Here is a 25,194-nt window from a genome sequence, read left to right on the forward strand (position 1 = left end):
GGAAGAGAGGTAGGGCAGATGCAGAGGGACTGTTGCTTAGCTTACACTGAGTCTTGAAGGAACAGGCACTGTTAGACAACAGAAGGATAAAAGAGTAACCCAGGTGGAGGGAACTCATTTACAATATCATGGACCTCCCAGTGGTTTGCTTTTCCTGGAGGGTAAGCGGTGAGGAAGAGAATACCCAGAGAGGGTAGGAAGGGACCAGATCTAGAACTGGTCTTTTGTGACATACTAAGCACTTTAGATTTAATTCAAGGAGTGATTAGGAATTCTTAAAGAATTTTGAACAAGAGAGTAACATAGATTTTTTAAAATTAATTAATTTATTTTTGGCTGCATTGGGTCTTTGTTGCTACGAGCGGGCTTTCTCTAGTGGCGAGCGGGGGCTACTCTTCATTGCAGTGCACAGGTTTCTCATTGCAGTGGCTTCTCTTCTTGCAGAGCACGGGCTCTAGGCACGTGGGCTTCAGTAGTTGTGGCACGTGGGCTCCAAAGCACAGGCTCAGCAGTTGTGGTGCATGGGCTTAGTTGTTCCACGGCATGTGGGATCTTTCCGGACCAGGGCTTGAACCCGTGTCCCCTGCATTGGCAGGCGGATTCTTAACCACTGCGCACCTGGGAATTCAAGTAACAGATTTATATTTGGGGATAATTTTTTTGTTTTACTTGGGATAATGGCAGCATCATAGAGCCTTGATTGGAAGGCAGAAGAACCAATTATAAAGGTAATGCAAGGACTTCCCTGGTGGTGCAATGGTTAAGAATCCACCTGCCAACATAGGGGACATGGGTTCGATCCCTGGTCTGGGAAGATCCCACATGCTGCGGAGCAACTAAGCCCATGTGTCACAACTACTGAGCCTGCACTCTAGAGCCCGTGAGCCACAACTACTGAAGCCCGCGCACCTAGAGCCTGTGCTTCGCAACGAGAAGTCACCGCAATGAGAAGCCCGTGCACTGCAATGAAGAGCAGCCCCTGCTCACCACAACTAGAGAAAGCCCGTGTGCAGCAACGAAGACCCAACACAGCCAAAAAATAAATAAATAAATGTTCCTTTAAAAAAAAAAAAAGAAAGGTAATGCAGTAGTCCAGGGAAAAGATGATGAAGACATGAACCAGGCAGCAACAGCAGGGATAAAATGGGACGGAGAAGGCCAACAGCAGATACTGCCATCGGGACTTGGCAGTTTGGAGAGACATCATTTTCATCTGGGACATGAGGATTCTGCTCCAATGACTGTTAAATTCTGAGGCTTTCTGGTTAAGGTGGTTAGGCAGTGATATTTCACAGAAAGCATTACCTATATAGAGTTACTTATTTTCCCCTGGGCACCTGTGAATATGTAGTGCTTGATATTTATAATACTAAAAACACACTCTGTTGTATATAAAAACTAATATAAAATCTGATCTCTACTGGATTTTATTTATAAAGGAGATTTGCAGGCCTCCTTTTTGAACATTGCATCAAGATTTCCCATCCTCACTGCAAAGCTTATTGCTGGGTTTTGTTTTCCAAACAGATTCTTCGGGCCCAAAGCCGAAGTGCAGGTGGAAGAAAGATCTCTGAAAACAGCTATTCTCTGGATGACTTGGAAATAGGCCCAGGTAAGCAGAGAGCTCCATGTGTGGGAAGTTTTCTAGGAAGTACTCATTAGTAACAATACCTTTTGACCTCAAAGCTGATGCTTTTAAAGGAAGAGTGGTACAAATTAAAAGAAAGGCTGCTAGATACAAGCCATTCCCAAATCTCATTGCTTTTTCCAAATAGCTTCTCTGTATTTTTAATCCAGCTTTATCAACGGTAACCTGTGTTAACCAAAGGGTAACTTTGCAGGATTATAAGGGAAGTACTGTTACCGACAGTTTTGGCTCCATGGTCATCTGGGGCTTGAGGGCTCCCATGGATGGACATTATCCCATGTCAAGATTGGTTATCCTGTATTACTGATGCTAACATAACACCTTGAGAGCAGAATTATTATGTTTTAAAGGGGGCATATACAGGCACTTCACAAAAGAAAATAAAATCAATTAATATAGGAAAACCATCAGCCTCCTAGGAATCCAAGAAATGCAAATTAAAATGGCATTGCCATCTAATTTTTTCACATGTTAAATGAACGAAAATTTTAAAATATATAACACTCAGTGATGGTAAGGGTTCTCCTTTTAATGTTGGGAAAGTGAGTGAATGTTACCTTATAAGTGACAGTTATAATCCTGATTTCCTTCTTTGTATTCTTTTTTTTAATTAATTAATTAATTAATTTTATTTATTTTCTGGCTGCGTTGGGTCTTCATTGCTGTGCGTGGGCTTTCTCTAGTTGGGGCGAGCAGGGGCTACTCTTCGTTGCGGTGTGCGGGCTTCTCATTGCAGTGGCTTCTCTGTGCGGAGCACAGGCTCTAGGCGCATGGGCTTCAGTAGTTGTGGCACGTGGGCTCAGTAGTTGCAGCTCACGGGCTCTAGAGCGCAGGCTCAGTAGTTGTGGCTCACGGGCCTACTTGCTCCGTGGCATGTGGGATCTTCCCAGACCAGGGATCGAACCCGTGTCCCCTGCATTGGCAGGCTGATTCTTAACCACTGCACCACCAGGGAAGTTCCCCTTCTTTGTATTCTTAATAGAAGAGGTTGATTATATTAGATTACAATAGCCCAAAATTTAGAATCTTGAAATCATTCAAATCGCATTTTATCTTCTAATAAAGCACATTGTTTGCATGCTTGCAGGTCAGTTGTCACCTTCAGGATTCAACTCAGAGAAAAGCGAGAGTAGGCGAAATCTGGAGTTCCCACGCCTGTCAGAAACCTCCATAAAGGATCGAATGGCCAAGTACCAGGCAGCTGTGTCCAAACAAAGCAGTTCCACCAACTATACAGTATGTGTTCAGCATCATTCATTCGTTCATTCATCCAGCAAATGGTCACTGAGCACGGGAACTAGAAGTGTCTCCCAGACCCTGACCTGTGAGCCTTGGCTCCTTACTGGTCCCCAGCCATTCTCTCTTCACATAAATCCTACCCTAGCTTCATTCGTAATCCTTACCATGTTCTAATCCTGACTTTGCTTTCCTAGGCCTCATTCCCACCCCGCTTATTTTTTTGTGTGATGTTACCATCCAGTAATGTCATTGAGAATTTTCCTGTCTCTTTTACTTAATCTTCTTGTTGTTAAAGAAGTATTGATAGTATTTTATTAGTTTTAACATAAACACTTATTTTTGTTTTTGAGAGAAGAAAGGGAGAATACTGGAGAGAAATATTGAATATATTCAACATTAATGTGGGATGGGGTGTTTTTTGCAATTTTTATTGGTATATAATTCACCTGACATAAAAATCACCATTTTTAAATATGCAATTCAGTGATTTTTAATATATTCACAAGGTTGTGCAATCATCACCACTGTCTAATTCCAGAAATTTTCCATCACCCCAAAAAGAAACCCATACCTGTGCAGTGATTCCCAATTCCCCACTTCCCTCATCCCCTGGCAACCCCTAATCTACTTTCTGTCTTTATGGATTTTCCTGTTCTGGACATTTCATGTAAATTAAATCATACAACATAGGGTCTACTTAATCTTTACTTCTTATGATGTAATAATTTTCTAAACAAATAGAATAGTGGATAGGAAAAAGGGAGAGAAATGACAGGAAGATGACGTACTCAGTAAGCACAAAAATGTCGTATTCTAAGTAGAATGGAGGGTCTTTCCACTTTATACTTTCCTAGGCTTAACTGGCAGGAGGACACGACCGAACTGTTTATTTGAAGTTGCCTTTTAAATGCCATTTATTCATAAGTACACACACGTATATACACATGTACACATACATATATATCTTTCAAACAGTTGTTCCTTCTAAGATTTCAAATGACAAATTATTAATCTCTTGATTGTTATTTTTTAATAAAATTGGAAGAACAGCATTGACTTTTATTTGGCAGGCTGAACTAGTGCCTGTTAGAAATCACAATGTGTATTCCAGGAGCTGAGCCTTCTTTTCCCCACATTATGAAGTATGCATTTTCCAATAGTATTTATTGGTGGACTAAGTCTCTGGGCAGTGAGTAATCTCATCTTGATTTTTCAGTATTGATTTAAGAAGAGATATTGTGTGTAAATCAGTAGTGAAGTGGAACATCACAAGCTTGTTATTCACTGGGAGTGTGAAAAATAGGCAAATTGAGACTTCTCTTAAAAGGCAGGTCAGGAGATACAGCAAACAGATGATCTGTGGAGCTTAATTCCCTCTGTTATAGGATTTTGGTGCTTCTCAGTGCCCTCCTGCTATAAACATTCTTACCAGGTGACTCCCTAAGTGGAAAAACCTGTTCAGTGACTGTTTTTTTTAACTCCTAAATAAGAGTTTCTGTATTGTGGTTCGCCTGCTCTGTAAATTTTAAGAGTTGAAAAGTCTTAAGGAATTCTTGTAAAAAGCACGTTTTGTCTCATCCCCAAAGAATTTCTCAGGCCCCTTATAGAGCATGGTTGTAGCAAGGCTCACTCTCTCTGGCAGTGATTCCAGAGGCTGGGCTTTGAGGTGGGGTCACGAATGAGTTTCGGGCTCTTGTACTGTTGATTTCTGTAGTGCTAGCTGCCAGCTCCTCCTCATAGACGCACCTCCAGAGCTATAGGCCTCAACCTGGAATTCCACACCTGCATCAGTCAGTCGCACTCACACTCCCTTCATTGGCCTTGTGGCCATAAATCGCTCTTTTTCTCCCATGCCTAAAGAATCACAGAGAACAGAAAGGTACTAGATTACTAGCAGACTAAAGGTAGGAAATGTCCATATTCATCTACCTCTGTACTGATTATGGATCTAGTAATAAAGTCAATTTTAATATTTTGCCTCAAGTGTTCTTTGCAAGGAAAACAAATATGTTTACACTTACTCCTTCTGACTCCTTATGCCTGTTTTTTTATGTTGAAGCTCTATTATGAGAAGTAGAATAAGGTATGTCTTTAGTATACTGAATGAATTTTATGCTAAAAACATGTCTTTGAAAGTCTCACAAAGAAAGGCTGTTTTATGGTATCATTAAGTATAATTTCAATTTTTATATGTATACATCATTGCTGTCTCTCTTTCCAGGCCGGGCATTTTTATATATATGGTCAGTATATTTTCTTAATTATTGGCACTTGGCATCTCCTTTCCCCTGCTCCAGAATGGTCTTTTCTGGTAAAACTCACCAGCTTTGCATTCCCACAAGCTCTGCTGCTAGAAGAGTGAATCACGAGAACATTGTATGCGGGGGGTGGTCTGTGTGTGTGTCTGTATTCTAATGAGCATCCAGTTTTAGACTAGTTGTATAAATATTTAACTCTGAGGTATGTGTCCACAAAGCTGCTTTTGTCATTTCACAAGTCAGTGGGTTTTGCTTGTGAGAGTTAGGGGGTTGATTTGACTTAAAGCCTCTTAAAATAATTTCTTTTTTAACATCCCAAGTTTATTTAATAGATGTGCTATGAAGAGAATCGTGAGACTTTTTTTTTAATTCACAGACTATTTTTATTTTGTAGAATGAGTTGAGAGCTAGTGGTGGTGAAATCAAAACTCATAAATTGGAGCAAAAGGAGAATGTGCCCCCGGGTCCTGAGGTCTGCATCGCCCATCAGGATGGAGAAAAGGTGGGTTGGAAAGTTTGACGTCCATTTGCCAGGGAAGCATGTGTTCTAAATTAGATGCTTAAAATTAGAAACAACTCTAACTCTAGGCTGTAGAGTGTCTGGGAATTTGGTAACAGCTGCCAGGATAGATTGTCTTTTTTGGAGGTCACATAATTTTGGTTGGGGAGCTCTGCAACTTATAGCTGACCAATTTTCATTGGAAAATTCTTTTGCTCAGCAAATGCTCAGAGGACGTAGAGCTTAAGTAATTTTTTAAAAAATTTATTTATTTTATTTATTTATTTTTGGCTGTGTTGGGTCTTCATTGCTTTGCGCACGGGCTTTCCCTGGTTGTGGTGAGCGGGGGCTACTCTTGGTTGCGGTGCGCGGGCTTCTCATTGCAGTGGCTTCTCTTGTTGTGGAGCACGGGCTCTAGGTGCGCGGGCTTCAGTAGTTGTGGCACACGGGCTCAGTAGTTGTGGCTCACGGGCTTAGTTGCTCCACGGCATGTGGGATCTTCCCAGACCCGGGCTCGAACCCGTGTCCCCTGCATGGGCAGGCAGATTCTCAACCACTGTGTCACCAGGGAAGCCCAACTTAAGTAAGTTTTTAAAATCTGTTTTGAATAGAGATATCTTCAAAGTTATTTGTATATTATTAACTTAACACATTTTATGCAAGAAAATGTCATTCTTTCACTTCAAAGTATTTTGAAAGCTAGGCACTATGCTAAGCACAGGCAATGCTGAGCTTAGCAACTAAATGTGAACAAACCATTCCACGTGGTCTTTACCTGCAAGGAAGCTAACAGAGTAGGAGGGAGATGAGTGTAGGTTGGCTATTGTAAAACAGTGTAACAAGTGCCGTGAAAGGGCTATGAGGGGCCATGGAAGCTTGGACTAAGGACCCTTAACCTGACTTCCTCAAGAAGGTGATATCTGGGACTTCCCTGGTGGCACAGTGGTTAAGAATCTGCCTGCCAATGCAGGGGATGCGGGTTCGAGCCCTGGTCCGGGAAGATCCCACATACCGTGGAGCAACTAAGCCCATGCGTCACAACTACTGAGCCTGTACTCTAGAGCTCGCGAGCCACAACTACTGAGCCCCCCCATGCCACAACTATTGAAGCCTGCGTGCCTAGAGCCTGTGCTCTGCAACAAAGACAAGCCACCGTTGTGAGAAGCCGGCGCACCACAACGAAGAGCAGCCCCTGCACACTGCAACTAGAGAAAGCCCGCATGCAACAACAAAGACCCAACGCAGCCAAAAATAAAATAAATAAATGTTAAAAAAAAAAAAAGAAGGTGATACCTGAGCCAAGTCTTGAAGGATGTGTGGAAATAGGCCAAGTGAATAAGGGGAAAGTTGAGTAAAGAAAGAGAAGGGTATTCCAGGCAGACACAACAGAGGTTTGGAAACCAGAGAACCCAACCAAGATGACTTGGCTGGAGCATGAAGTACCTGTAGGCAATGGTAAGAGACAGGTGGAGGGAGAGGGCCAGGGTGGGTCTTGAAAAACCCTTAAGAGTATGATTGTAGTCCTGCGTCGGAGGAAAGCCATGGGAAAGTTTTAAACAAATCAGGTTTTATACATTTATGGTTAGATGGACGGCTTAGTTGGATTAAGTAACAATATATATGTCAGGTGAACTTATCATTTTCTCTGCCAATCCATTACCCAGTCTCGTTGGTCTTTCAGTCAATATGATAATCAAATGTTAAGTTAGATGAGGAGAAAGAGCTTTCAAGTCTATTACAGTGACTAATAGGAGTATAGTCATTGTTTCTGTTACACATATTAACACCCTTGAGGCCATTCTACAAAAGGTGAGGAGATAATTAAAATGGGTCAAGAGCAATAGTTCTCAAACTTATTTGATTATAACAGACTTTAAAATAGATATATTGACAGCATACCAACAGGAACTCATGAGATGTACTACACACTTGGACCAAAGTAGGCACACAGAAAAATAGTCTCAGATTAATGGCTACAATATGTGACTCAAAGAACAGAACAGGAAAAAATTTAGGAACATTAAATCGCTTTATTTTACAAAACCATATCACAAATGTATTTTGAGATAATAAGACAAACTATGTGGCAGTAATGTGTTTCATAATCATAAAATAATCAAATTACATACATCCTTGCAACAGTGGGCTCAGGCATTATTTCTATGTCACATGTCCTATATCAAGTGAGTCCTCTCATTAGACTGCCTGGTTTTCCCATTTTTTAAGTGGGAGATTATGTCTTATGTATAAGTGATATGTTTGGAATTTTTCTTATATACTGTAAAAAAGACATTTAAGAGAAAAAAATATTCCCAGCATTGAAATCCTCCCATCTGTCCTTGGAGCATAATTTGAGAAATGATCATCTGGAAAATCATGCTTGGATTGTCCCTATATCTAATTTCATGTTTCCTTCTTGATTGTCTTCATATTGATTTGAACCTGGAACTCTGAGCTGAATTGGAGGATCAGAACATTTTAATTATAGCCTAAAAGGGTATCATTGCAGCTGAATCACAAATTGGGAAGTGGGTGGGGAAGAGAGGAGATAAAGATAGTACATAGTCTTCAAGTGTATACTGTAGGTTCATGAACCCTTGGCTGCCTTAAAATTCATAAAATTTTTCAAAGCTTCAGCTATCCTTTTGGCTGTTTGCCTAGCTTTTGTTAGCCAATACCTAAGAACTATTTGAACTTCAGTTGTTACAAAAGGACATTAATGCCAGGGTAAACTTGCCTGAAATAGGATATTTTGTCAAGGTATTGTTCTTCCCTTTCTCCTCTTGTGAATGAATTTGTGCTTTTCTTTAATGAAATGTTTGAGCAAAATCTCACATGCTCTCTCCTGGCTATTCCTGCAGTGAAGTCATCTGGTTGGGCGTGTGCAATGATGTCATGATTGGCATTAAGTTTACCCTGCAGGTTCAAGGTGACTAAATTGGAGGTGAAAGAAGGACATCCTGGGATGGGTGCACCTCCTAATTTAGCAAGAATTGAAGAGCTTTTTACGGCCATGCACAACTTTCAGAAAATGTATTTCGTATCATTAAATGAAATAATGCATGTAAAGTGGTCATTCCAATACCTGGAACATAGTAAGCATTTAATAAATGTTAACTGTTATTATACTGGTTTGTTTTATACCATGTCAGAACTCCTGTAATGAACAGAGAATAAAGGGAAAAAAATGACCACGTTGCAGTCAGCCAACAACTTAATCTCCATTGTAAATTTATTCAGTACATTAGACATCCTGATATAAACACTCAGCATCACCCATAAAATCCCGGACATCTGAATGAAAGAATATTCACGAGGAGTGCACATTGGGTCACCGCTTGACCCTTAATGATTTTTTTGGGGGCGGGGGGAATTCCTTCCTCATAACCTCACTAGAAGTTCTCTGCATTTCTTTCTTTCTTTTTTTTTTTTTCTAATATTATTTATTTATTATTTATTTGGCTGCATTGAGTCTTAGTTGCAGCACGTGGGATCTTTGTTGCGGCATGTGGAGTCTTTCCGTTGCAGTGCGTGGGCTTCTTTAGTTGGCGGCGCGCAGGCTCTAGAGCACGCACGCTCAGTAGTTGGGGCGCACGGGCTTAGTTGCCCCGCGGCATGTGGGATCTTAGTTCCCTGACCAGGGATCAAACCCTCATCCCCTGCATCGGAAGGCGGATTCTTGATCACTGGACCAGCAGGGCAGTCCCGACCCTTCATGATTTTGAGTGTGGAGGAAGATACCAGGATGGCCTAGGGGCCAGTAGAAAGGAGAGAGAGCTGGTAGACAGTACTTTTATTTAAATTTGATGCCAAATGGGGAAATAATCACCTATACATAAGATTTGCCATCTTGTTAAACACTGCCATTTTGAGACTGGAACTAAAAAGGGAAACTAACCTTGAAGATAATACCAAAGGTTGGTTTTAGATAAATTTGTTTTATAGCTATCAGAAGGTCTTCTGTACCAGCAAGCTTGTTTCAGCAGAATGCATTTGGTTGGGAAATAAGGAGTTAGGAAAATAAAAGAATAGTTCCTATATGTAAAGACTTTATCTTGCCTTGGAGTGAGTTATAGTTATACGAGTTGTGGTTTGTGGTGAGGAGCTTTGCCCTCCCTGATAGAGGGTTTTGTTTTGTACCCTCCCCACTCCCCCTTTTTTTTTTTGAGAGTACAAAGATATGGTTTAGAACTTCTTTTATAAAGGAAGATAATGCACACTTTTGGCAGTTGCTTGCAGTCTGTTATTTGAGTTACTCTGTAATTGAGAGGCATGTTAATATCCTCGTAAAAGACATTTTGCTCCCTTTTGTTTAAATGCTCAGCTGTTCTGGGGGCCATTATTTCCCCCAGGCAGCCAGTGACTGACTGGAGTCAGCAGGTTTTAATGGCATTAATAGCAGTTTGCTCTTTTATTTTTAATGTGATTCTTAATCCACCCCCTACCCCCCCAACCCTGCCTTTCTTTTTCTAGGTTTCTGCATCTGAGAATAGCCTGGCAGCCCGTTCTGCCCCTGCTGAAGATGATTCCCGTAAGCTTTCATTCTTAGGTCTGGTGGAAGAGGGTCTTGTTCTCTAGCCCCTGTTTGGTTGGCGGGGGTGGTCCCCAGTTCTGTCAGTGCTGAGAATGTGTAACATATTAAACCCAGTAATGTAGCTGATCAGATCTTTCACTTGGTTTTAAGGACTGATGCTTGAGTACCCTTCACACATCCCATGCCTAAGAGAGAAGTTAAATTCAATGAAATATGATTAACTTGTGGCCAGCTGAATTCTTTTGATGCTTCTCTCATTGAACTTATCCTGTCTTTTGTACCAAACCTTTTCAGGGTTAATGCTATAAAAACTATAATTTTGAAGTTTCATTTTAATAGAAGGTTGGCCAAGAAGGACTTTATTCATTTACAGGAATAAAGAATTGGTATTTGAGTAACCTTTAAAAAATATCTTTTTCTTATTTATCTAAATATGTGCTATAATCCTCCCTCTGGCTAGATTCTAGACATTTTCCTGTGGGTGCTGAATTTGATCACCTTTTCATCCTATTTTGGAATCATTTTGAGCCTCTCTTCTCCCAAAGACAAAAACCTTAGTTTTTAAATTTACTATGTCCACTTTTGATTCTGATGTTCAGTGTATTATTTTTTAAAATATATATGGATTTCTAGCTTCTCCTCAGGTTAATTAGTTTACTAGACATTGAAAACTCAGCAAGAAGTTGAAGTATCAGCCAAACAGATCTCTAGTAAACCCTGCCTTAAAATTTTAGAAACTTGCAGCTTGAATCCAAGAACATTCCTTTTGCAGTCATTTTGCTTGGACTAGAAATTTTTCTGAGTTTTGACTAGGTTTGCAAAACATTTTTTTGAAAAATAAGCCTTAATCTTTCAGTACTTTGTTGACATAACTCTAGATTTTAGGGATTCTTTTATGGTTCCTTAGCAACTATGTGAATGACTTCTCTGTGCCTCTTCTGAGTTTTCCATAAAACAAATATATTGGCAGGAAATTAACTTATGCAGGTGACACGTCAATGACTATGAAAAAAACTTTATGGAGTCTTTTTCCATAATCTTCATCCATGGATGTTCGCTATAGGACTGACCAAAAAGATGGTGTCAGATTATACAAACTCATATACATGAGCACATCTTATGAAATTTCTCCCCTCACATTCCCCCATTTTCCCAAGTTCAGTTGAAACGCCCCAGAAGGAGTTGTTGGGATTACTAACTACCAAAAACCCATCAAAGTCTATAAACAGCCTTAAAAAATGACAGATGCTACAGGGCAGAAGTTTCCTTATGTAGGGTGGTTTGGATTCCCGCTGCATGTGGCAAAGGGTGAGAAAGCCTCTGAGTTGACACCCTGACTTGTGAGAGAACAGAGAACGTAAGAGCATAGTTTTTAGCATTAGAATAATGCTTTTCTTCAACAGAAAAGCTATGTTTTTCCTGGTGTTGAAAGGACCTGTCCTTAGTGGAGGTGCCTAAAATTTGCTTTGGGGAGGAACCTTTTCTGAGCCTTCCCTTGAGATACTGTAAAATGTCTTCCTTTTGTAACTCAAGCAGGTAACTCCCAGGTTAAGAGTGAGTTCCAGCAGCCTGTGCATCCCAAGCCACTAAGTCCAGATGCCAGAGCCTCCAGCCTTTCTGAAAGTTCTCCTCCCAAAGCAGTGAAGGTATGATGGCAGTTTCTCTTGGAGCCTTGTAGACATTGGTTTACTAGTAGAGCTCATTGCATCTTTTATCTTTATGTTCATTATAACCTGTTTTTGCTTTCCTGGGGATGAAAATGCCAAATAAGGGCACACTTGAGCTAGTCACTTTCCCTGGAAATCTTGCTGCTTTTGCTCAGGTGTTTGAGCCAGGAGTGGGAAGCCTCACTGATACCGCTCCAGTCTGAAATCTGGAAAGCTCATGAAAGAAAACCCAAAGTTAAAGAAAATAACCTGACTTTTTTTCTTGTTAAGTCCAAATTCATAAATCTATGAATGGGTAAAAACCTATAAAAAGAGCAATATGAAAAATCTGTTAAAATCAGCCCATTGGATGGGAATGTGCAGTGTTAAAGATTTAGTGGCTCCCTGGTCTGAGGAACTTGACCATAACATGATTGGTGGTCAGCGCATTTAAAGAAAGAATGTGTGCATTCCAGTGGGGGTTGGCCAGTCCATTTGCTATAAAAATGGCCATTCAGATAACACTTACACTAGGTTATAATATTAGATGTTACGGAATGTCCAAGATGTTTGTACCCTAGGAAAATTTTACTAGGCTACTCAATCTGTGGTCTCCTTTCATTCACTAATTTTTAAAAGCAGTGTTTTCCCTTTCTATGAACAAGTAAATAGTCCCATAAAAATAAACAAAGATAAAAAAAAAATCCAACACCTCTTTTAGGCTGCTCACCTAACTTGTTTTAATTGAATGCTTTGCTAATGCAGTGCTGATCTACCCACTGGGTTAATAACAAACATATCTTATACTTCTTTAGTGTCTTCCTCCTCTGGTGCTCTCTTAAGTAGCTGGGTTTTGTTTCAAAGGTTTTAACATTTGAGAGAAACTCAATAGGTAGAATTAGTTTTAAGGTGGTTTGTACTGCCTCAACCTCATGCACACATCTGCCATGTTTCTATCGCACAACTGTAGGCATGATTGGTCTCTTGATGAAAGTTCTAATGCACAGAAAGGATGGAGGTACTCTGTAATGACCTAGATGGGAAAAGAATCTGAAAAAGAGTGGATATATGTATATGTATAACTGATTCACTTTGCTGTACAGCAGAAACTAACACAACATTGTAAATCAACTATACTCCAATAAAAATTAATTTAAAAAAAAACAAAGAAAGGATGGAGGTTAAGACATAGGTGAGGGTTTGGAACAAAGGGAGGAAAGGAGAGAATCCAGGAAAGGGGAGGTCAGGGGAAGAAGGTAAACATGAAAATTTTAAAGGAAGCAGAGATGTAAGAGGGGAGTAAGGTTTATTGAAAGGAACAAAAAGTGAAGAAAGTAGCAAGAGAAAGCAAGTAAATGAGGGAGAAAGAACTGAGCTGGGTGATGGAATCTGCACATGTACTTAACATGACCCTCTCTTCTGGCCTCAAAGTTCTGCTCATGCTGGCATCAGCACTTTTTTTTTTCCAGTATCTGAAGTCCAACAAAGTAGCAAATGCCACGGGGTTAATTTCTTCTCCAGCAGCAACCCTGCCCAGATGTGAGTCCTTGGGTTGTGGTTCTGGACGAAGAACAGCTAACAAAGCTGACTTGGCCATGGATTCTGTGTGACTGAGGGACTAGGGAAATTCTGTGGCTGATCTAAGAACTAAAATCTGTTCTCAAGTATATTTGAATTCTCAGTCCAGTCTTGCTTCCCTCCCTCAACTGCTGGGCCAGATCTCCTGGTCCTGGGTTGGACCTTTGGGACTCCTCCTGATTCATACTCCAGGGTCTGAGCTGAGGAGCAGTGTGCGAAGGAATGCACCTCACTTAGGTCTTCCTGGCACACCAGGGAGAGGAGATGGAGGAAAAGCTCCCTCTGTACCTGCCCCAGATTCATGCCTGCCTCTTTGGCTCTGGTCACTCAGCAGTAGAATGCAGACAAGCCTGCTTGCACCAGACATACACCTCAGGTTTTGAACATTGTATAAAGACTGGGGTAAACTGGCCTCACTGCCTATGTTTGCCCATGGTCCAAAGCTCAAATGGTTATGGTGTACAGAGCTCGGGGTGGTACCCAATCACATCTCCACTTTATTTACAGGCCATTTATTTTCTCTTCCTCAAAGTTACTCTTTACATTCTGCAGGCAAGTATATAGATACTTTAGTGTTTATAGGAAGACCTACTGGCATATCTGGTCTTGTGGCTATAGACCATGCAACAGCAGTTGTTTCTCCAGTCTGGGAAATTACATACAGCTAAGAATAAACTTGTTCACTCAGAATAGATTTGTGGGTCCCACACATCCTGGTAAAACTGCTCCTTGGTGCCTGTGTGTTATTGAAAACAGGACATCTAAGGTAAAGACTCAATTCATTTCAAATTTTAGCTTAATAAAGTAAAAATACAGAAAACAAAAAAACACCCCACAAATGATACTGGTCTTTAAAAGTAAGGATTTTATCTATTTTGAACACTGGCCAGATAATTCAGTTGATGAGACTTGGCACTAATGAAGTTGACGTTGCAGGTTCCTTCTCAAAATAGGTGTTCTGGATCTAGAGCTCAGTGGGCCCTGTCGGAAGGATCAGAACCTTTCAACTCAAGAGACCCAGAGATCTCTTAAGCTTTATGTCCTCCCATTGAAATAAGTTACTCCCTAAATGTTTCTGGGGGGAGGATAAGGAAGGAGATGTGACTGGCCCTGGGAACACCTACTGGTCTAGGATAGCCCTATCCCAGGTTCCTAGGCTGGTCCTGCTGATGGATGTTTAGAGAAAACATGGCAGCCTGCATGAGAGGCTGTACCCTCTGTGCCCTGTCCCTTCCTGCATGGACAGGGTAGGCAGTGTTATGCTATTTTGCAAATCTACCAGAATTATGCTAGAAGGGCATCTAGAATCTTTTCTCACTACCTACATCATTACTACTTTCTCAGAGCACTAACCTTTCCTCTACATGTAGAGCGATCTGTTTAAGGTGTGAATATCTCCAAAATGCTTTCATAAAGAGTTTCACAGAAAGTAGGGGAAGGGTTAAGGCTCTTCAGAGCCAGCCCAACCATTTACTATATGGTGAAGAATTTCAATTTAATTACCCAGATATTTTGTACAAATTGGAAGGAGGAAATGAAAGGCTTTTTATAGTGTTCTATCTGAGGAATGGAGGCCTGACTTCAATACAGATTTTTCTTTTGATTTCACTGTGTCTAAAGGCTAATTAGCTTCACCATTTATGGCCAGCTGCTACCTGCTCCCCTCCCACACACAGATGTGTACCCCAACTGGAGCCTTCATTAGACTAAAAAATATATATGAGACAAGAGAGTGAAAGAATGTAGATGAAGTCGTAAAAATTTATTGTAAAAAAGCTTTAAGTAGATGCTGATCTACAGAAGGCCTGTAACATCCCTCAGATGGGAAAGACATGACAGTGTTTAGGGCCATCAATTATTTATATATTATCTCACTCATTCCTGAATATCCTGAAGATATTATCTGCATATTTTAATTTGAAACAAAGTGAAGACTGTGGTTTGTTCAAAATGCTGTGGTGAAATTATGTTCATTTGGGTTAGTTAGCATCTGCTCCCTTCCCCAAAGGGTTTCCTTTAGTTATGGAAATTTATTCCAGGACAATTGAGAAAATACTCTATTGGTTTGTGAGTCGGGAATTCTGAGTTTTAATCTTAATTCTTTTATTGACTGTGCAAACTTCTATAAGGCATCTGACATCCTGGTACCTTAGTTTCTACATTTGAAAAATGGTGAGGGAGGGGAGACGAAAAAAACATCTTACTAACTGAAAAAATATATTGGAAAGATAAAAAATGTCTGACATTCTAATATTGGCAGTGTTTTAAAGGTGGCTGTGCAAGTTCAGGCATTACATGACGGCCTGGGCGGGGTGTGGGCCAGGCCTACCATAACGGTAGAGGTTTGGGCACTGACTGTGCTTCCTGCTGTCTGAATAGACATGGGGGCGATTACAGAAAAGTGGCTGAGAGCCCAGGACAGAGGAAATAAAGGGAATGCACAGCCACAGCCACTCTGACTTGGCATATTACCATGTTGGGCTCCTCTTGTCTTTATGATGTTATAAGGGCCCTTGGGCAGCTGCCGCATCAACCTTCATTAAATAATATTGAAAAGGGTGTATATAAAAAAGGAAGAGGAATAATGGGAATCTGGTAGGTCTGGCGAGGTAGAAGCTTGTGGTTAGTCAGATATTTGCGCTAGCAGTCCATTAATTTGATGTTAAGGAGAGGAATGCCTTTTCACTTGTTGTGGGTGAAGGCTCCATTCAAGAGGGAGCCACGGGGTGGGGGGGGGTCAGGTGTGGGAGGTAGAAAGACACTAAAGAATTGTTAATGAGACACTCCTTGGGTGAAGGCTATAAAAGCTCTCTTTTCTGAGCTGGTACTCTGATCTAGCCTCAGGTAGATGTGAGTGAGGCTGATTTTGCCACGATTAGCAGAGTTACTTGAAAAAGAAAATGTGGTCTTATTCTTGGATATGAGTCTGTAACTGAGTTTCAGCTCAGCTGCAGAAAAAAGCCCTCCAGGGCACTCCAAATGCTGTGTATTCATTGAAGGTTCCTGTTTGTCTCTTCCAGCTTCTGCTTCCTGCTCCCGGTACCTAATTTCTGCTCCTGCCTTCCACTTTCCTCCTAATGTGAGCTCAACTTGCAGCTTTCTCTCAGGTTTTCCTTTCTATTCACTGGGCTGCACGCTTCTCCTACCGTGTGTTCTGTGTGTGTGTGTGTGTGTGTGTGTGTGTGTGTGTGTAACAGAGGCATGCTCTGTAGGCCTCCAGTCCCCTGTAGCAGGATAATACCCATTTCCTCCTCTACCATGGGAAATTTCTGTCTCCTGCTCTGTCTTTAGCGACCAGAATGAGCACTTATTCTCCTAAGTATTATAAATACAACATTCATCCTGCAACTGAAAAAGATTTTCAATCTGATAAGTAAATACATTTGTCCTATTACTTTTACATTGTCTGAATTGTGATTTGTACAGCCGCTCTCCAATGGCTCCAATTGTACTATTATACCCAAATTTTATTCTGCCTTTTAATGTATTTCCTGCTTGCTAGACAAGGACCTAGTCCTTTTAGAGAAACCTAATTAAATTATGCAAGGACATCTCCACTTAGGTCCTATCTTGTTAGGACCTATTCTTGTCCATATAAGAAAAAACAATTTTGGAATTCCTTGGCGGTCCAGTGGTTAGGACTCCAAACTCTCACTGCTGAGGGCCTGGGTTCAATCTCACAAGCCATGAGGTGTAGCCAAAGGAAAAAAAAAAAAGCAAGAGAGAGAAAGAAAAAACAATTCTACAGTGAGGTCCTACTGCATAGCACAGGGAACTATGCTCAATATCCTGTAATAAACCGTAATGGAAAAGAATATGAAAAAGACTATATATATGAAAAACTGAATCACTTTGCTGTACACCAGAAACCAACACAACATGGTAAATCAACTATACTTCAATAAAATAAATTTTAAGAAAAGAAAATGAAAAAACAATTCTGAGCTCCAAATAATGCCCTAATATCTGCCAGCAGCATTCAATACAATAACATTTGATCATTTTTAAATTCCTCCCTTATGTTTGGTAAACTTAAGTTGTAGCTGTGGTCTTTGATTCTTTTTTTCTTTTCGACTCTAACCCTAGGAATGGAGGGGCTGCTGTTAACACTCAGCCCTCCTTCTTCATTTTTAAATTCTTTGGTGCTATTTGGGAGCACTAATTTTATTAAACTCCCTTTTATAGATATTAACCTTTACTTCCATTTTATGCCCATTTTCTACTCTCATTTTCTGTCCAAATCTACTTGGAATACCATTCCTATTTTTGCTTTACTTCCTAGTGAATCATGTGGCAAGTGAACCAGCAGTTTGAATTTTTTTTATGGGTCTATTTTCGGATTTTTTAATCAAAATTCTGTCTTACCCATAAGCTGGTTTATCTTAGGCTTACCTTAACCATTCAGGCCCTGGGCTTTGGGACTAAATGGTATTATTTACCACCATACCGGTCTTGGCGGCAGAGGCCACCAAGGTGCCTGAAAGAGCTTCCAGGCCACCTTAACTAAAGCTGCTTCTGCATTTAGTGGTTGAGCTGTTTCTGTTGGGACAAGTCAAGAGTCACACACACCTAGGGACTTCTCACCCCCACCTCTAGTGGCCATGTAACTATTTTTTTTTTTTTTTTTTTGGCTGTGTTGGGTCTTCGTTTCTGTGCGAGGGCTTTCTCTAGCTGCGGTGAGCGGGGGCCACTCTTCATCGCGGTGCGCGGGCCTCTCACTGTCGCGGCCTCTCTTGTTGCGGAGCACAGGCTCCAGACGCACAGGCTCAGCAATTGTGGCTCACAGGCCCAGTTGCTCCGCGGCATGTGGGGTCCTCCCAGACCAGGGCTCGAACCCGTGTCCCCTGCATTGGCAGGCAGACTCTCAACCACTGCGCCACCAGGGAAGCCCTATTTCTTATCATGTAAAAGCTTATGGTTTTGGAATTCTAGCTTTCATCAGTGCTAATACAACCTACTTTATGTAGTTTAGGACTGAGTTTACCAGCAACAGCTGTGCTCACCCCGCCCATATTCCACACTTTACAAACAGTTCATGAATCCCCATTGTGACTCACCCGCCTACCCAATACATTAGTTTTATTCTCCATTTGGTGTTTTAAAAAGATTATAGAACCTATAGCTTTATTGGGCTATGCTTTCTTCTGGAATCCTAATAAAATAGTTTGTGTCTCTTTTAAAATGTTCCATTTATGTGTCAATTTTGCTTTATTTAAAAATGTTATGTCTAGTGGATTGAGCAGTCAAGATTATATGCAGAGGGGACTGAGAGATGCTTTATCAAAGTGTCTTTTCCGAATATTAAAGAAAATGTCTCTGTGTGTATAACTGAGTCACTTTGCTGTACGGCAGAGATGGGCACAACATGGTAAATCAACTCGACTTCAATTAAATAAATAAATAAATAAATAAAAAAGATGTTTAAAGTCTTTTCCTACTTCCCAAAGCCAAATGCTTTCTCTCCTTGAAAGTTACCCCCTTCAGAATCTGGTCTTTAAAAAGTCTGTTCTGCTTCTTATTTGGCACTTGGCTCAAACCATCAAACTTCTTTCTTCTGTCTGTGTATTTTCTCCTCATTTCCTGTGCGTGGAATCATTTTGTGTGTACTTGTGTGTGTGTGTGTGTGTGTGTGTGTGTGTGTGTGGTGGTTTGTCTAAGCCTTTCTCTGCAGTCCAGCCCTAGCTCCACCCATCCTCAGTGGCTGCTGCACTTATGGCAGCCAGACAATCTGGGTAAGGAATTCAGGAGAGCCTCTTGGCTTAAGAGAGTCAACTGATAGAATTGCAGTTGGCTTAGTGTTCCTCTGAGAATTGACAGACCAGGTAAGGGAGCCCTTAGATAACAAAGTAAATCCCAGGGCCCACTTCAGCAGAGTACTAACTCATCGCTGCCTTTGCTAGCTAAAGTTGTCCTTTTCTTTTCCTAGAAGTTTCAGGCACCTGCAAGAGAGACCTGCGTGGAATGTCAGAAAACAGTCTACTCGATGGAGCGTCTCTTGGCCAACAAGCAGGTGTTTCACATCAGCTGCTTCCGTTGTTCCTATTGCAACAACAAACTTAGGTAAGCCAGACCAAAACAAGCCATCTCTCTGTGTGGTTGGACCTCCAGAGGGAGTCTTTGGTTTTTAGAACACTGGTACTAAAATCTGTGCTGCTAATAGTGTGTGCTGTTGAGGGCCTCTGAAGAAAGTAAAAAGTACCATTTAATGACAGGCATTTTATATCAAATGATAATGGTGTTTAGAACTTCTTGGTACTCTCACATGTTAATTTACATGTTAGGACTGAAGCTTAAATCATGTAAGTTGCAGGTAACTGCCCCTGTGACCTAATTTAGTAGAATGTTTTCCCTTGGTGTCATAGAATCATACAGTTAAGAAATCCCAAGAGGATACTTGTTGAAGCCCTTGAAATTATCCCAAACACTATATATATGGTAAAAAGAGCAATAATAATAGATCCTGAAGGGCATATATTTTTCTATATATTGCTTCATTTTATTTTCTGAGAAAATAATTATGTATCATTTCTTCCAAGTTACTCGAAGTATGGATATAAATGTGGCAAATTGGGGAAATATTCCGTATTAACTCATTTTAACCATAGAACCTTGGAGGAGGAAGTAACCAGGATGTCATTTCCTCCAGCCTTCCTTCCAGAGCAAGCACCCTTTCCAGCATACTGTTGAAAGATGTCCTGGCACCCACGTGGCACTTCTGCGGGGGTTAATACCCCACTACAGCTAGTTCCAGTGTTAGCGCTAGCTTGAAAACTTTCCCTTCTGTTGAGCCAAAATGTGCCTCTGTAACTTCCATACAGTGGTTCTTTTTCTGCCCACTGTATTTTTTTCTCCAGAGCACATTTTTCTAAATTTTTGAATTTTTATATTTCTTCTGTGGAAATGCTGTTGTTTTTATACCCCCCTTTAAAATGTGTTACCCTGCGAGAGACACCAGATGTCCTAAAGGCCTGTCCAGCACTCCTGTTAGGGTAGACCGACTTCTGGCTACTGCTCACCGTTCTCCTGTTAACCATAGCTTTCCTTTATTTAGTCATTGACATCTACTCAGTGCCAAGCGTTGGCAGAGCATTTTACCCATTCCGGTAAAAACATGCTTTTAAATTATAACACGAATGGGAAACTAGGAGGGAGAAGACGCAACTTTTTACAAAGGAATATCATTAAACGTAGTTATAGGTTAGAAAATACTTAGGAAATATATGAATGATCAGAGCTAGGTGGGATTACCTAGGGAAGACTTCCTGGAAGAAGTAACTTTTTCAACAGTTTTGACAGAGGGGAGTGAAATCACTTGAAAATGGGAGCATGTACCAGGTGGAAGAATGTCTTGTGAAGGTTCAGACCTAGAATTGAGCATGTTTTTTGTAAGGATAATAAAACAAATGTACTTAAAAGGACATCCTCAGTGACTGATGTGCTTTTAAAGGTATTTTTTTCACTTAGCATTTTCTGAAAATACTGGAGTTGCCAGGTTTCAGCCTACTGGTGTAAATAAGAGTATACAGATTTGTTAACTTTATGCTCTTTTTTTTAAAAACAACAGTCTAGGAACATATGCCTCTTTACATGGGAGAATCTATTGCAAGCCTCACTTCAATCAACTCTTTAAATCTAAAGGCAACTATGATGAAGGCTTTGGACACAGACCACACAAGGATCTGTGGGCAAGCAAAAATGAAAACGAAGAGACATTGGAGAGACCAGCCCAGCTTCCAAATGCAGGGGAGACCCCTCAGAGCCCAGGGGTAGAAGATGCCCCCATTGCTAAGGTTGGTGTGCTGACTGCAAGTATGGAAGCCAAGGCCTCGTCCCCGCTGGAGAAAGAAGACAAGCCAGCTGAAACCAAGAAGCTGAGGATTGCCTGGCCACCCCCTACTGAACTTGGCAGTTCAGGAAGTGCCTTGGAGGAAGGGATCAAAGTATCGAAGCCTAAATGGCCTCCTGAGGATGAAATCAGCAAGCCTGAAGCTCCTGAGGATGTAGATCTGGATCTGAAGAAGCTAAGACGAACTTCTTCACTGAAGGAGAGAAGCCGCCCATTCACTGTAGCAGCTTCATTTCGAACCTCTTCAGTCAAGAGCCCCAAAACCTTGTCCCCACCTATCAGGAAAGGCTGGAGCATGTCAGAGCAGAGTGAGGAGTTTGGAGGAGGTGTAGTAGCAGAAAGGAAACAAATGGAAAATGCCAACGCCTCCGAGAAGAATGAGAGTGTGGAAAAAACAACCTGGCCAAACAAGGGATCTAGAGGAGAGGAGGCAGGAAGGAGAAGTAAGGAAGTTCACAGTTTTGAGATGGGGAGTGAAAATCTTATAGAAAATGGTGCAAACTTAGATGAAGGTGATAGAAACCTTCTCACACAGCAGTCTTCACTAGAACCCAAGTCTAAAAATTGGTCTAGCTTTGCAGATAACACCTCCACTAAAGAATTCACTACTCAGAATCAGAAATCCCAGGATGTGGGATTCTGGGAGGGAGAAGTAGTCAAAGAGCTCTCTGTGGAGGAACAGATAAAGAGAAATCGGTACTATGATGAGGATGAAGATGAGGAATAACAAATTGCAATGATGCTGGGCCTTAAATTTATGTTAGTGTTAGTGAGCCACTGCCCTTTATCAAAGTGATGCACAAAACAGCTGTCTTAGCATGAGCTGTAATTTATGTGGAAGTAACTTTGGAAAAGAGTTCTTGCTTCAAAAAAATCCCATACTGTGCAGCTTAAGTGAACCAATTCTAAATGCTAGATAACATTACTTAAATCCTCTCTTTTAGCAATGATGATATACACAACTGCTTTAAGGTCTTTTGGGGGTTGGGAGTGTGTGTGTGTGTGTGTGTGTGTATGGGGGGCGGATATTCCAACTGATATGGTCCAGCTTCCACTGTACTCCCAAAAGACAATATGGAAATGGAGAGATGATTAGTAGTACATTGTTACACTAAAAATTCAATTGTGGAATTAGGAAACATGCAGAAGGGATTTAGGGGCCTAAACATTGTGACTGAATGCACTTTAGTATAAAGGGCACAGTTTGTGTATTTTTACATGAATACCAATTTATTGTTTAGTATTCCTCTGTTAAGAGATCAAATATTTCGTCTTTTTAAAAAAAATTTAGGTTAATTTTCTTACTCTGATATATATGGGGAATTTATTGCTTGCTCCCATATATATGGGGAATTTATTGCATCCTGCTTTCTAAACCACATCCTGAACTGGATTATTGAGATATAGCATAACCGTCTTTTTGGAGCACCTTTTGAGCACCCTTAGTGCTTGGAGAGATTCATTGTGTCCCAAATAAGCTATGGTATTTGCCAATGAGTTTGACTACACCCCCAAGTGATTGCTTTCTTCTCTGGTGGTATCTGTGCTTCTCATAATTTACTGTAAGCTGCAATATTTTTATAAGATCTTTTGTATTGCTGTTTGCCATGTTGCATATTAGAGCAAAGTGATGAGTTTAAAGGAGGAATAACAGAAAAAAAAAAAAAAAAGCCTTAAACCACTTGAGCTCAGATCCCCAAACCCTATATTCTACTTCTGATATCCCCTTTCTGGGACACTAGTTTTTTAATACTTATAAGCTCTGAAATGTATTGATTTTTATGGCAGACAGTATTCCTAGGGTGCAATTAAACCAGTTTTAGGCCTTTTTTGGGAGATGGTTTTCTAGTATTAAGGTTTTGGAACAATATAAACTTGAGTACATTTGTTGTACATAATTGATATTCCAAATTGTATGTTGGGGGAGAGAGGTGTTTTAAGGTATAGGCTTTTCTTTATACTGCATTTTTAGAGATTTAGCTCTGATATTTTTTAGAGATGTAAAATATTCTGCTTTCTTACAGTCTTGCTTACTCTGAAAAATTTTTATTCAATAAAGCTTTTAATTTACACTTGAACTTTTCAATGTTCCTTTTCCGTTATTATTTTACATTGTTACAGTCTCTCAGGACCTGCTTTTACCTTAGCAGTTTGGGTAGAAAAGGCAGATGGGTCTGATGGGTTATCAATTGAAGAGACATGCAACGTATACCTCTCACCACTAGGTGGTGGTGTTGGGCTGATCTTAGGCTTTCATCCTCCCAGAAAACAAATTTTTCTTGAAAATTGAAAGCAACTTGGCAAGAGAATTATTGTGTACATTCAAAATGAGCTGTTTGTTTTACCAATTCAAAATGCAGTGGTGGTTTTTTATTGTTAATTGTACTCCGCATTTAATAATTTACCTTACAAGTATACCTAAATGCTAAATGGAATTTCCAAATGCCTCTGCTGAAAATGGACTTGTTTTCTACCCTGGGCAGAGGCATAGTTGGTTGTTTGATTTCCTTGCTTGCAGAGGCAACTGCCCCAATTAAGGTACCTTTTTTTAATGGGAGTGTAGATTTCCTTGGCGATAGAAATACTTTTTGAGTCATCTGTTAACATTTTCCAGAGTCACTGGGTGTTCCAACATCTTGCCTGGTCTTCTAAGTGCATGTCCGGATACTACTATCTGCTCTTGGCCCCAACACAGGCTGAAGTCATTTAGAAAGCCCTGTTCACTGAACAGTTAATCCAGAAGTTCCTGCTGACATTTATAAACTATCCAATCTTGGCTTGAGTTTAGCTATCTTTACTCTGTGACTCACTGCTTGCTGCTCTAACCCATCCACATTGTACTCCCTGTATCTACTAACCTTATACAAAAAGTCTGAGTGCCTATGGCTGGCATTAATGGGTATCAGTTGAGTATGTCACCATATATCAGGTACTTGGGGGCTGAGATTACCCTTGGAAGAACTCCTTTCTGTGCCTGTCAAGGGCTAAGATAGACATAGGTACAGACAGTAGAGACAAGAATTAGCTCCATAGTCAATATAATAAAAGGATATTCTTATCAAGAGAATGACCAGATAACACTAAACATTCTTAGAAAACAAAAGAACCTACAGCCAAATAAAAAGTGCTTATTTATTCTCTCAGCTGTCTAAATGAAGGCAACTTGTTGGACTATGTCAATGTTGACAATAGGATGATGTGAATTTTTCTGTTGGTAAAGCAGGAAAAGGGGCCAGCTTGGGACTTGAGATGGTTAAGGAGACTCTGTCCATGACTGCTACAGGGGCCAACTTAGTTCTTTTACCAGCTTGCTGGTCAGATCACTCCTGGCCAAAGTGAAAACCTGTACTAAATTTGCTTTCATTACATATTTTGTCAGCAATATGTTTTCTAACAGTCAAGAGGTTGAGAAATGGTACACATGTGTTTTTCTGGGAATAGATCTTGAGACCAAGATCATTGTATGTTGGCCTCTGCATGCTAAGTTAGCATGTTCTTTGTTCCTTGGGGCTCTGCTTTGAATTCCCATGGGATCAGAGAGAGATTACTTCTTTTATTTATTTATTTAGGCCACACCACACGGCATGTGGGATCTTAGTTCCCCAACCAGGGATCGAATCCATGCCCCCTGCAGTGGGGGCATGGAGTCTTAACCACTGGACCACCAGGGAAGTCCTGTGAGTTTACTTCTTCTAAAACGTATCTTGAATATAGGGTAGTTACCATTAAGCTATTTCTGGGTTTGGACGAAAATGGCTTCAGGCAGTGTGGTTCTCAGACCAGCAGCAGTGGCATGACCTCTGAGTTTGTTAGAAATGAGAAATGCACATTCATGGGCCTACCCTGAACCTCCTGAATCAGAATCTCTTTGGATGGAGCCCAGAAAACTTTTAGCAAACCCTCCATGTGGGAGATGAGAGAAGCTAATGTCTGAGCTGTGGCACAC

The 25,194-nt window shown here is 40.7% G+C and overlaps 1 protein-coding gene across 4 annotated transcripts in view; it reads left to right on the top strand.

Moving 5' to 3' along the window:
• Nucleotides 1-23,326, top strand: part of LIMA1 (LIM domain and actin binding 1) — an 86,357-nt gene extending 63,031 nt beyond the window's left edge. For 2 of the 4 annotated variants that reach the window (XM_082421334.1, XM_082421335.1), the window contains 7 exons: nucleotides 1,528-1,612; nucleotides 2,736-2,884; nucleotides 5,540-5,647; nucleotides 10,118-10,175; nucleotides 11,712-11,824; nucleotides 19,329-19,462; nucleotides 20,967-23,326. In XM_082421334.1, coding sequence (XP_082277460.1) covers nucleotides 1,528-1,612; nucleotides 2,736-2,884; nucleotides 5,540-5,647; nucleotides 10,118-10,175; nucleotides 11,712-11,824; nucleotides 19,329-19,462; nucleotides 20,967-21,975 — 1,656 coding nt within the window. In that variant the 3' untranslated portion in view covers nucleotides 21,976-23,326. The remainder of the gene's footprint in view (nucleotides 1-1,527; nucleotides 1,613-2,735; nucleotides 2,885-5,539; nucleotides 5,648-10,117; nucleotides 10,176-11,711; nucleotides 11,825-19,328; nucleotides 19,463-20,966) is intronic. The other 2 variants (XM_082421336.1, XM_082421337.1) reach the window with 1 other exon arrangement.
• Nucleotides 23,327-25,194: the final 1,868 nt, after the last annotated feature.

The sequence above is a fragment of the Balaenoptera physalus genome (genome assembly GCF_965194825.1).
Source record: "Balaenoptera physalus genome assembly, chromosome: 13".
In the NCBI taxonomy this organism is placed as follows: Eukaryota; Metazoa; Chordata; class Mammalia; order Artiodactyla; family Balaenopteridae; genus Balaenoptera; species Balaenoptera physalus.